Genomic DNA, 12,297 nt, shown 5'->3' with positions numbered 1-12,297 from the left:
TAGGAATACTTTTAAAGGGAATTCAATTTTATACATAATATTTTTATTTTTGGTAGAACATAGCTTTTGACAACCTGAAATTTAATCAGTTCTGGCCATCAGAGTAAATCAAGAATCCAGTAAGATTTTACATTAAAAGTAAATTCCATTAAGATGGCTGTCTACTGCCCTAAATGATAACCCTTGAGTACAGAGAACTGTCCTTTAAGTATGAATGGGTGGTTTCCTCTAAAATATATACCCTAAAAAGGTCAAAATAGGTTTCAATATATTAATTGCCAAGATGTCCGTATTCACACATACAATACCCACAATAAACAAAAATACCACTTCAGCAGGCACTGCTGCTGCTTCTTCCTCTTTTTTTTTTTTTTTTTTTTTGCTTATTAGGGCCACACTTGCGGCATATGGAGATTCCCAGGCTAGAGGTCAAATTGGAGCTACAGTTGCCAGTCTACGCCAGAACAACAGCAACACGGGATCTAAGCCACCCACGTCTGCAACCTACACCACAGCTCAAGGCAATACCAGATCCTTAACCCACGGAGTGAGGCCAGGGATCGAACCCGCAACCTCATGGTTCCTATTCGGATTTGTTTCTGCTGTGCCACAACAGGAACTCCCTTGCAGGTACTTCTAACAACAGTTTACACTCACCCTACTGGTATCAAATTTTGCTGTCTTGGAAGGCGGGAGGGGGTGTGTGCGCAAGTATACCAAAATATTTACTACCATCTTTCATTATACTCTAAGACAAAAATGTTCACTGTCATCTTAATTTTCATTTATTCTCTCTTTTTTTTGTTGTTGTTGTTGTCGTTGCTATTTCTTGGGCCGCTCCCTCGGCATATGGAGGTTCCCAGGCTAGGGGTTGAATCGGAGCTGTAGCCACCGGCCTACGCCAGAGCCACAGCAACGCGGGATCCGAGCGGTGTCTGCAACCTACACCACAGCTCACGGCAACGCCACATCGTTAACCCACTGAGCAAGGGCAGGGACCGAACCTGCAACCTCATGGTTCCTAGTCGGATTCGTTAACCACTGCGCCACTACGGGAACTCCCTTAATTTTCATTTATTAAGGTGAACTTCCTTTCATGTTTACTGACTGTTTTATTTTCCTTGGTGAAAAACTGCTGATGTCCTCCACCGTTTTTTTTCTCTAACCAGGTTGGTTTTGTTCATTGAATGTGTTAAGAGATCTTAGTAAATTAGGGGAACTGGCCAACTGACTATTTATAATATACATATGCAACTGTTCACTGATTCACTGGCTGCCTACCAAGTGCCAAGCACTGTTCTAGCTACTTATCACCAAGTGTCTACATTATTAACTTTTTGCAAGCATCATTTGCATGACTACCTGATACTCAATGCTACGGACAGAAGAATGCTTAAATTATCAAGGCAAATAAATAAAATAAACAAAGTCATCTGATAATGACTTTGTTCTTATGTGTTTTCAAGTTTTTATACCTCATCCACTGAATTTTTATCATGTCTATTTTTCTTTTTTTTTTTGGTTTTGATGAGTTTTTTATGTCTATTTTTCTAATGGGTGCTTATATTTTATAACTGATTTGAGTTCCTCATTGTATTCATTTAAAGTATTTTTCCTCCAGCACTTACCCTTAAAATCTATTCATTTTTAAACTTACATAATTTTAAAAATATTATATAAAAAAGCAAAAAAATGTTTAAAAATCATTATATAAAAAAGCAAAAAAAACCCTATATATATATATATGTATATATATTTATTTATTTATTTATTTTGCTTTTTAAGGCCACACCCATGGGATATGGAGGTTCCCAGGCTAGGGGTCTAACTGGAACTACAGCTACAGCTGCCAGCCTACACCACAGCCATAGCAATGCCAGATCTGAGTCGAAATCTGCCACCTACACCACAGCTCAGCAACTCCGGATCCTTAACCCAATGAGCGGGGCCAGGGATTAAATCCGGAACCTCATGGTTCCTAGTTGGATTCATTTCTGCTGCACCATGACAGGAACTCCCTAAACTTATATAAATTTATATTGTCAAATCAATCTCATCTTTGGCATTTCTTTTCTATTGCTCCTCCTAAGTATTTCAGTATGAATAACATTACAATTTATTTCATGTCTTTTTTAAAGTTATGTCTACCTTCATTTTTCCAAATAATTAACCAAGTGTTCCAGTTTTATTAAATAATCTATCTCCGTCTCTAGATATTTGAAATGTTATGTTTCACATACTCATATATTCTTTTTTCATATCTTTTCTTTTGATGTAACATTTACATATAATGAAATGCACAAATCTTAAGCATACAGTAGCTGATTACTGACACATGCATATAGCTCTCTAACCCATTCTATTATTTTTTTACTTAGATAAGCTTTCTCTCCCAATATGAGTTAAATATTTCTCTCTTTTTTTTTGTCTTTTTAGGGCCACACCTGCAACATATGGAAGTTCAGACTAGGGAATGATCAGAGCTGCAGCTGTCAGACTAAGCCACAGCCACAGCCACGCCCAGATCCAAGCCACATCCTCGACCTACCGCCACACAGTCTGCAGCAACACCAGATCCTTAACCCACTGAATGAGGCCAGGTATCAAACCTGTATCCTCATGGATACTAGTCAGGTTCTTAACCCACTGAGCCACAATGGGAACTCCTCTCATTTTTTTTTAAATCACAGAGACTCCTATTTTATTTATTTTTGGGGCCATGCCCATGCTATGTGGAAGTTCCATGGGCCAGGGATCAAAAGAGTACTATGGCAGTGAACTGAGCCATAGCAGTGACAAAACCAGATCCTTAACCACTGGGCCACCAAGGAACTCCAAATATTACTCATTAAAAAAAATAGTTTTAGGTGCAGTGTGTTAAGAATCTGACTGCATCACAGACATTGAAAAACTTATGGTCTCCGGAGGAGACAGTTTGGGGGGTGGTGGGATGTGCCTGGGCTGTGGGATGGAAATCCTGTGAAATCAGATTGTTATGATCATTATACAACTACAGATGTGATAAATTCATTTGAGTAATAAAAAAAAATGAAGAAAAAATCACACACACACAAAAAAAGAATATGACTGCAGCAGCTAGGGTCACTGTGGAGGTGTGGGTTCAATCCCTGGTGCAGGGCAGTGGTTAAAGGATCGGGCATTGCCACAGCTTCCATGTAGGTTGCAGTTGTGGCTTAGATTCAATCCCTGGCCCAGGGAGCTTCCATATACCGTGGGTGTGGCAAAAAAATTTAAAAATTAAAAAAATTTAAAAATTTTTAAAAATTAAAAAAAGTCAGGTTTCTGACCTTGACTTTTTTCCTTCCTTCCTGGTTATGAATAAAATACTCTAACTGCTTAGTATACTGATCTCTGATATTCTTTTTTTATATACATTGCTTCCCCATCTATAGCAGATTCTATTTTAGCATTGTTCTTTGAACCTTTTTTTGCAGCCAGCATGATACTATAAGAAAATTACCATTGCTCTACTGTGACAACTTTTCTTTTTCCAAGTTTTCCAACTATTCTCATCTGTCTTGATTGATTTTTTTCCCCCTTTTTATGGCTGCACCTGTACCATATGGAAATTCCTGGGCTAAGGGTCAAATTGGAGCTGCAGCTTTTAGCCTACGCCACAGTTATGGCAACAATGGAGCTGAGCTGCATATATGCCCTATGCCGCACCTTGTGGCAATGTCTGATCCTTAACCCGCTATGAAGCCAGGGATTGAACCTGCATCCTCATAGATTATGTTGGGTTCTTTACCCACTCAGTCACAATGGGAACTCCTGATCTTTTTTATACAAGGAAAAAAGTGGAAGTATCTAAGCCATCTAGCAATTCTAGCAATTGCAAAAAAAACAATATTTAATCCAATTAAATACAAATAAAATTGCTAAAATTGGCTCCAGATAAAAAGAGAGTTATTTTCAACCAACTTTGGAGTAACATTTCTGCAATGTTACAGCTTTATAACACTACTCACTTTCCTTTTTTCTTCTTTCCAACAAATAATTTCACTGTTCTGTTTACCTTAATTTTAATGACTCCATCTTGTGGTTCACAGTGTTGCTTCAGAAAAAGCTTTAGTTTGTCACGAGAAAACAGATGTTTTCTCCGGCTATAGGGGAAAAATGAGGAGAAAGAAGAGAGTGTTCGTATCAAAGAATTCAATCTGAACTCCATAATCTCTATAAATCCTATAACCTCAATTTCAAGCCTAGAAAAAGAACATTTCATTTGTTGCTTATGAACCACTGAGAAATCAAATAACACCTCAGGAAAACATACTACAGAGAGTAAACCAAATTTTGTAAAATTAGATGATTAGTCCTAGAGGTATCACTATTAATATCCCTAAAATAATTAAAATTAGTAGACTGCCAGTTATCACAGAGTACTACATAAATCAACATTCAAATGGATATTGTGAACAGAGTTAAATATGGGTTTGATTAAATTCTAAAATATCTTGTATGGCAGCCAACAAATTCATGGGATTAAAATTAAAGAGAGTTAAATTATTAAGATTCTAAAAATACTCTATTTTTTATTCTCCCCTGCCTCCAAATTCAAAAACAGCAATCACAACAGTACTACCACCACAAACAGAATAAACTAAAACCAAAAAAAGCAAAAAAAAACAAAAAATCCACAAATATTTCTAGAAAGAAAGCAAATGCTTCAACTGAATTTAATGCATAGATTTCTAGAAAGAGCCAAGTTAAAAGCTTTTATGAGTAAATAAACAATAGAGGAATTCTTTTTTTTTTTTTTTTTTTTTTTTGTCTTTTGTCCTTTTAGGGCTGCACTAGCAGCATATGTAGGTTCCCAGGCTAGGGGTCTAATTAGAGCTGTAGCTGCTGGCCTAAGCCACAGCCACAGCAACACCGGATCCTTAACCCGCTGAGCGGGGCCAGGGATCAAATCCTCGACCTCATGGTGCCTAGTTGGATTTGTTTTGCTGTACCACAAAGGGAACTCCGAGGAATTCTTAAGTAGTGGCCCTCCCCAAAATGTGTTTCTTTTCCCAGACTATAGGAAGGACTATATGGAAAAAAAAAAAGATCTTGGTTTACTGCTGTATCCCGGTACCATATAGGAGAAGAAGGTAAATATCTTTTGACTACTAACTAAATATACTGGTCCTCAAGAAATGTAATGTCCTACATGACACCTATTAGTCACGTGTTTTTTTTTAAATAAAATTAAAAGTTGAGTTCCTCACAATTACTAGCCATATTTCAAGTGATCAGTAGTCACGTGTGGCTCTTGCCTATCATACTGGATAGCACACACATAACCTTTCTATCACTGCAGAAAGTTCTACTTGTTAGTGCTACTATACGTCAAAAAGTAAATAGAAAACTAAAAAATACTAAATAGGGAATTACATTATATAAAAAACACCTTGAACTAAAAACCAAAAAAGGGGAAAAATTCAACAATGAAAAAGGAAAACTTTGGTTGTTTCAACTACACTCTTCATTAGGCCATTAACCGAACAAATTCAAAACTGTGAAAAATTATAAGCATTAGCTTGAAAATGGTATTTTTCAATTTACAATGAAGTGTAGAATGCTACAGAGATCTTATACGAGTGATGGGACCCCAAAAACAAACAAAAAACTATACACACACCCATGTAGTTTACAGAAAGTAATACCTGACTCAAGATTCACTCAATACTTTTATTGTTATCACTTTTCTTTGGATCATGAATATATAGGGGGACAAAAGAGATGAGAGAATAAGTAAAATTACTTTTCATCAAACAAAATCCAAGACTGATTCCTTACTGGCAAGCTGGTAGTTGGCTGATAATGTCAGCTATTACTTTCATATGAATAAGAGCCTAACATTAACAGGCAACAATAGGATTTTCCTAAAATATATCAATGTAACCTAGAGCCATTTCTTTTAAATCAAAAGCCTCTCTATTTTGATTAAGTCTCAAACAGGAATTTTTAAAGATACTTATGGGAATTCCCGTCATGGCTCAGTGGAAACGAATCCAGCTAGTATCCATGAGGATAGGAGTTCAATTTCTGACCTCACTCGGTGGGTGAGGGATCTGGCGTTGTCATAACCTGTGGTGTGTAGGTCGCAGATGTGGCATGGATCCTGTGTTGCTAAGCCTGTAGCTCTGAATCGAGCTCTAGCCTGGGAATTTCCATAAGCCGCAAGTGCAGCCCTAAAAGGCAAAATAAATAAATAAATAATAAAATAAAGATGCTTTTTATTATTTAACTTTATTAAGAAATGGGAGATTGATCAGGTATTTGAGTCTAATGAATAAAATATTACAAATGTGATATATTTGTGATTTCTCAGCTTTGAAAATTGAGTTCTTTTATGAGAAGTACTTCATAAATAGGATCCTTTTTTTTTTTTTTTTCTTCTTTTTTAAGGCTGCACTTTAGGGCACATGGAAGTTCTTAGGCTAGGATTCAAATTAGAGCTACAGCGGCTGGCCTGTGCCACAGCCACAACATAGGATATGAAGCCACAGCTTGCGGCAAGGCCAAATCCTTAACCCACTGAGCGAGGCCAGGGTTCACACCTGCATCCTCATGGATACTAGTGGGATTCTCAACTCATTGAGCCACAACGGGAATTCCTGGGATCCTTCTTAATGATCAGTCTATGGGCATATAAATGTACATTTATTTTAAAAAAGGAAGCAATCACTTACAATTACCCATTTGTTCCATAGCAAATCTCCTTAATCAAACATAATTACTCTACTTTAAGAGAAGATATGGAGTTTTACCTGATTTGTGTTGCTTTAACAATAGCACACTCATACAATTCTTTTTTAGTGGGCTGCACCTTGTACTTGAATAGTAAGGGATCAATTGCATCTTTTTTCTTCCTAAAAAAAGCAAAGACACAAATAGATTAATAGTTTGGAAATGAGATATTTTAAATCAAATCTAGTTTTAAGAACATATTATAACAAAATCTCATGCATTTTTATTTTAATTATGATTTTATATAAGTTACTGATTTGCCTCACCATTTTTTTTTTTTTTTAATTTAAGGCCACACCGAGGCATATGGAGGTTCCCAGGCTAGGGATCAAATTGGAGCTACAGCTGCTGGCCTACACCACAGCCACAGCAATACAAGATCTGAGCCAAGTCTGCAACTTACGCTATAGCTCACGGCAACACTCGATTCTTAACCTGCTGAACAGGGCCAGGGATCAAATCCACAACCTCATGGATACTAGTCAGGTTTGTTACCACTGAGCCACAATGGGAATTCCTGCCTCATCATTCTATCAGCCAAAATACTGTACTATTTTATGTTAGGTAAATAACATTCAATAAATTTTTCTTGGGTGAAGAAAAATTAACATTCAATAACATTCAATAAACATTCAATAAATTTTTCTTGGGTGAAGAAATTCACTCCAAATGAATAAGCAGAGTACCTACCCAGTTTAGGTTAGATAAATTTATAAACAAACAGCTCTTGGATTTGCTTTTAATCTTTCTTCTTCATAGCTATGTATTCTAAGAGCAAAAGCGCCAGTCTACATGGATTTATGTGACTCTTCTGCAAAGAACACTCAGCTAACTAAAGTTGTCAATTGATTAAACTTCAGAAAGTTACAGAGTTTCTTCACTATATGTACTCTTAAGTGAATAATAACATACAGAATGAATTTTCCCAAGGAAACAAAATTGGACTGTATGATTATAATTGAATGAAGTGAGCTTCAACTGCTCTTGAGCAGTTGACTAGAATTAACTAGGTTAAGTTTCAATTTTGCAAATTCTAACATTTTTATTGAATCACATGCACAGTATACTAGTGTATGACTAAAAAGGAAGAAGGGTGGGATCAAAGAAAAAAAATTATTTCAATGAGATGTCAGTAGCCAATCCGATAAACATTTTAAAAATGAATAAAAATCACTTACCCGTTTTGAAAAGAACTGTTTTGTGTTTCTGAATCATCACTATCACTAATGATAATAGTTTCCCCATCTATACAACTGTCATGTCCATTAGCAAAACCATTTTGGTGTGATGGAGGGAGGACTTCCAAAATCCTACACTGTAACCTGAAAGAAAACAATGCATTTAAAAATGCAAATCATTTCATATTTTATAATCGAACATTTCAGAGCAGTCTATTTTGAACAAGGGAAAAGCAATTTTGTAGATACTATGGCTTATTAATATATCTGATTTAAAAAAGAGAAAATGTGTTGGGAGTTCCCATTGTGGCTCAGCAGTAATGAACCCAACTAGTATCCATGAGGAGGCGGGTTAGATCCCTGGACTTGCTCAGTGGGTTAAGGATCCTGCATTACTGTGAGCTGCAGTGTGGTCACAGACGAAGCTCAGATCCCATGTTGTTATGGCTGTGGATTAGGCTGGCAGCTATAGCTCCAATTCGATCCCTAGCCTGGTAACTTCCACATGCCGCACATGCAGCCCTAAAAAGCAAAAAAGAAAAAAAAAAAAAGAGAGAGAGAAAGTATGTTAACATCCTATTTATTAATTTAATTAATCAATTTCTTTGCTTTTTAAGGATGCGCCCGCGGTATATGGAGGTTCCCAGGCTAGGGGTCAAATCAGAGCTGTAGCTGCTGGCCTACACCACAGCCACAGCAATACGGGATCTGAGCCATGTCTGCGACCTACATCACAGCCTGCAGCAACAGATCCTTAACCCACTGAGGGAGGCCAGAGATTGAACCCGATCACGGATACTAGTCATATTCGTTTCCACTGTGCCACAATGGGAACTCCTAAAATCCAATTTAAGTAAAGGCTAACTACAATTTAAAATAACACAGCAAAGGAGTTCCCTTCATGGCTCAGTATTAACAAACCCAATTAGGATCCATAAGATGCAGGTTTGATCCCCGACCTCACTCGGGGGTTAAGGATCTGGCGTTGCCGTGAGCTGTGGTGTAGGCTGGCAGCTACAGCTCTGATTCACCCCCTAGCCTGGGAACCTCCATATGCTGTGGGTGTGGCCCTAAAAAGCAATAAATAAATAAATAAAACACAGAAACCAACAAGGGTTAATCTCCAAAATATACAAATAACTCATACAATTCAACAGCAAAAAAGCCAACAACCCAATGGAAAAATGGGCAAAAGACCTGAATAGACAGTTCTCCAAAAAAGACATACAGATGACCAGCAGGCACATGAAAAAATACTCAACATCAACTTATTATTAAGAAATGTAAACCAAAGCTACAATGAGGTACCATCTCATGCCAGTCTGAATGGCCATCACTAATAAGTCTATAAATAACATATAGTGGAAAGAGTGTGGAGAAGAGGGAACCCTCCTATACTGTTGGTGGGAGTGTAAACTGGTACAACCACTACAGAGAACAGTATAGAGGTTCCTCAGAAAACTGAATACTGAATTACTATATGATCCAGCAATTCCATTCCTGGACATATATCTGGACAAAACTATAATTAAAAAAGATACATGCAGCCATATGTTCATAGCAGCACCACTCACAAGAGCCAAAACATGGAAACAACTTAAATGTCCATCAACAAGTGAATAGATTAAGAAGATGTGGTTACATATATATAACGTATAGATAGAACAGAACTTAATAATGCCATTTGCAGCAACATGGATCCAACTAGAGATTTTCATACTAAGTAAGGTCAGTCAGGAAGAGAAAGACAAATACCATATGGTATCACACATACGTGGAATCTAAAATATGGGACAAACAAAACCATCTACAGAATAGAAACAGATTCAGACATAGAGAACAGACTTGTGGTTGCCTGGGGGGAGGGGGGAAGGAGAGGGATGGATTGGGAGTTTGGGGTTGGTAGATACAAACTATTACATTTAGAATGGATAAGCAAGGAGGTCCCACTGCACAGCGCAGGGAACTATATTCAATCTCTTGAGATAGACCATGATGGAAGATAATATAAGAAGGAGAGAGAGAGAGAGAGAGAGAGAGAGAGAGAGGGAGAGTGTGTGTGTGTGTGTGTGTGTGTGTGTGTGTGTGTGTGTGTCTGGGTCACTCTGCTGTACAGCAGATATTGGCACAACATTGTAAATCAACTATACTTTAAAAAAATAAAACAAGACAAAACCATTTTAAAGGTCAATTTATCAAGATTCTCAGCAATTATAGTCTTAACTAAAGCAGTGTTCAGAAAATCAAATATTGGCATAATATACCTCATTATACAGATTATTAGGCCTTACAGCTTTTCAAAGCATTCACTATTTTAAATTCTGAAATTTTCCTGATTATAACCTTTTAAATTCTCACTGTAACTTTTAGCGTGATTTCTTTCTTTCTTTCTTTCTTTTTTTTCCTTTTTGCTTTTCAGGGCCACACTTGAGGCCTATGGAGTTTCCCAGGCTAGGGGTTGAATCAGAGCTACAGCTGCTGGCCTACACCACAGCCACAGCAACACCAGATCCAAGCTGCATCTGGGACCTCCACCACAGCTCACACCAATGTTGGATCCTTAACCCACTGAGGGAGGCCAGGGATCAAACCTGAAACCTCATGGTTCCCAGTCGGATTCATTTCCTCTGCGCCACAACGGGAACTCCTGTGATTTCTGATCTATGGAAAGCTTCCTATTCACTAACTCTATTGATCCTACTTTGGCTTCCTTACCCCTGCCTGCTCTATCTGGATTTTATGGGCTACAATTTCAGATTTACTAACCACAAGTGAAATATTCCTCGACCTTACTTTTTTAAATTTATTAATTTTTTTTTTTTTTTTGCTTTTTAGGGCTGCACCTGCCACATATGGAAGTTCCCAGGCTAGGGGTCAAATCAGAGCTACAGCTGCCATCCTAAGCCACAGCCACAGCAATGCCAGATCTGAGCTGCACCTGCAACCTACACCACAGCTCATGGCAACGCCGGATCTTTAACCCACTGAGCAAGGCCAGAGATCGGCCCACATGCTCACGGATACTAGTTGGGTTCATTACTGTTGAGCCACAACAGGAACTCCTCCTCAATCTTAGTTTTACTGTGCCAGTTTTCAACAGATAAATAATTTAGATTTGGTATATGCATACAATGGAACATCATTCAGCAAAAAAAAAGGAATGAAATACTCATGTATGCTAGATGGATGAACCTTGAAAACATTACGCTAAATTAAAGCAATTATATTAAAAAAAACTATATAATACATGAGTCCATTTATACGAAATATCCAGAATAGGGAAATCCAGAGATAGAAAGGAACTTGGGGGTAGGGGGACATGGCGAGAGGATGAGAGAGAAGAGTAATGGGCAGTGGTTGCTAAGGGGTGTGAGCTTTCTTTCGGGGGAAGTTGAAAATGCTCTAAAATTAGTTTGTAATGATGGTTGTAAATAGGTGAATTTTATGGTATGTGATAAAAAAGAGAGTCACAAGTAAAAGCAGGGTATAGTAAGGAGGTTAAAAAGAGAGAGTGTGTTGCTGGAATTCTATCTACAGCAAGCACCTCTACAACTCTTAAGCAATCCAGGTGTTTTATTAACCAAGAATATACTAAGCACATAAATACCTACCAATGGGCTAAAGCCTTACTCACTGAGAAAAAATGGCTCAAGATTAGACAATTTGCTCACTGTAACATTCATTTGGTTATCCCTACCATAAACAAGTTTTGATATATTGTGGGCATTCTTGAGACTGCCTGTCCATTCAGCCCTACTCTTTCTTGGACTTCATTCTCCCCAAACTCCACCTTTTTCCACATGGTAGTGGTAGAGCTGATATGTTCCCACAAAATCCTGGCCAGAGTTAGTTGTTAACAGGTGGGCACCTTTTTGCTGAGCCAGTACATCTTTTTTGCAATTTAAACGTTTGCAATCTAGAAAGTAAAAAATCAGTCCCCCTCCCATCATGGAATCTGAAAGATAGTAAAATTCTACTGCTGTGAGCAGCCACGTTTTCTGCCACATGGAAAAGGCCAGTATGCAGTGAGAGAAGAGAGGAGATATAGCAAGGATACTAGAGGTAATTCATTCTCTTATTCCTGTTCTGCAGATCTAGCTGTACCTTGCTCTATTTCAAGTTTAGCTGTTTACTCTTCCCTTTGAATCAATAAACTGATAATTCAACCTCTTGCCTATGTCAAAATAAAATTTTGTCACTTATACCCAAAGTTAACAGAATCAAACAATCCAGAAAGACAAAGAGTATACCTAGAGCTGATTCATTTTGGGAAGCTGGTGGATTTCTGTAAGATCACAGCACTTATTTTCATTAGCGTGCATTTTAACATATGCTTGCTTATATTCTCCTTTAGGAGAACATC

The 12,297-nt window shown here is 37.6% G+C and overlaps 1 protein-coding gene across 2 annotated transcripts in view; it reads right to left on the bottom strand.

Moving 5' to 3' along the window:
- The window catches only part of BAZ1A (bromodomain adjacent to zinc finger domain 1A), a 100,344-nt gene that overhangs the window by 48,649 nt on the left and 39,398 nt on the right, over positions 1–12,297 (bottom strand). For both annotated transcript variants that reach the window (NM_001244159.1, XM_013989047.2), the window contains 3 exon segments: positions 4,037–4,124; positions 6,777–6,878; positions 7,935–8,078. In NM_001244159.1, the coding sequence (NP_001231088.1) occupies positions 4,037–4,124; positions 6,777–6,878; positions 7,935–8,078 (334 nt within the window).

The sequence above is a fragment of the Sus scrofa genome, chromosome 7 (genome assembly GCF_000003025.6).
Source record: "Sus scrofa isolate TJ Tabasco breed Duroc chromosome 7, Sscrofa11.1, whole genome shotgun sequence".
Taxonomy (NCBI): Eukaryota; Metazoa; Chordata; class Mammalia; order Artiodactyla; family Suidae; genus Sus; species Sus scrofa.
This window is presented reverse-complemented; position numbering and strand designations above follow the sequence as displayed.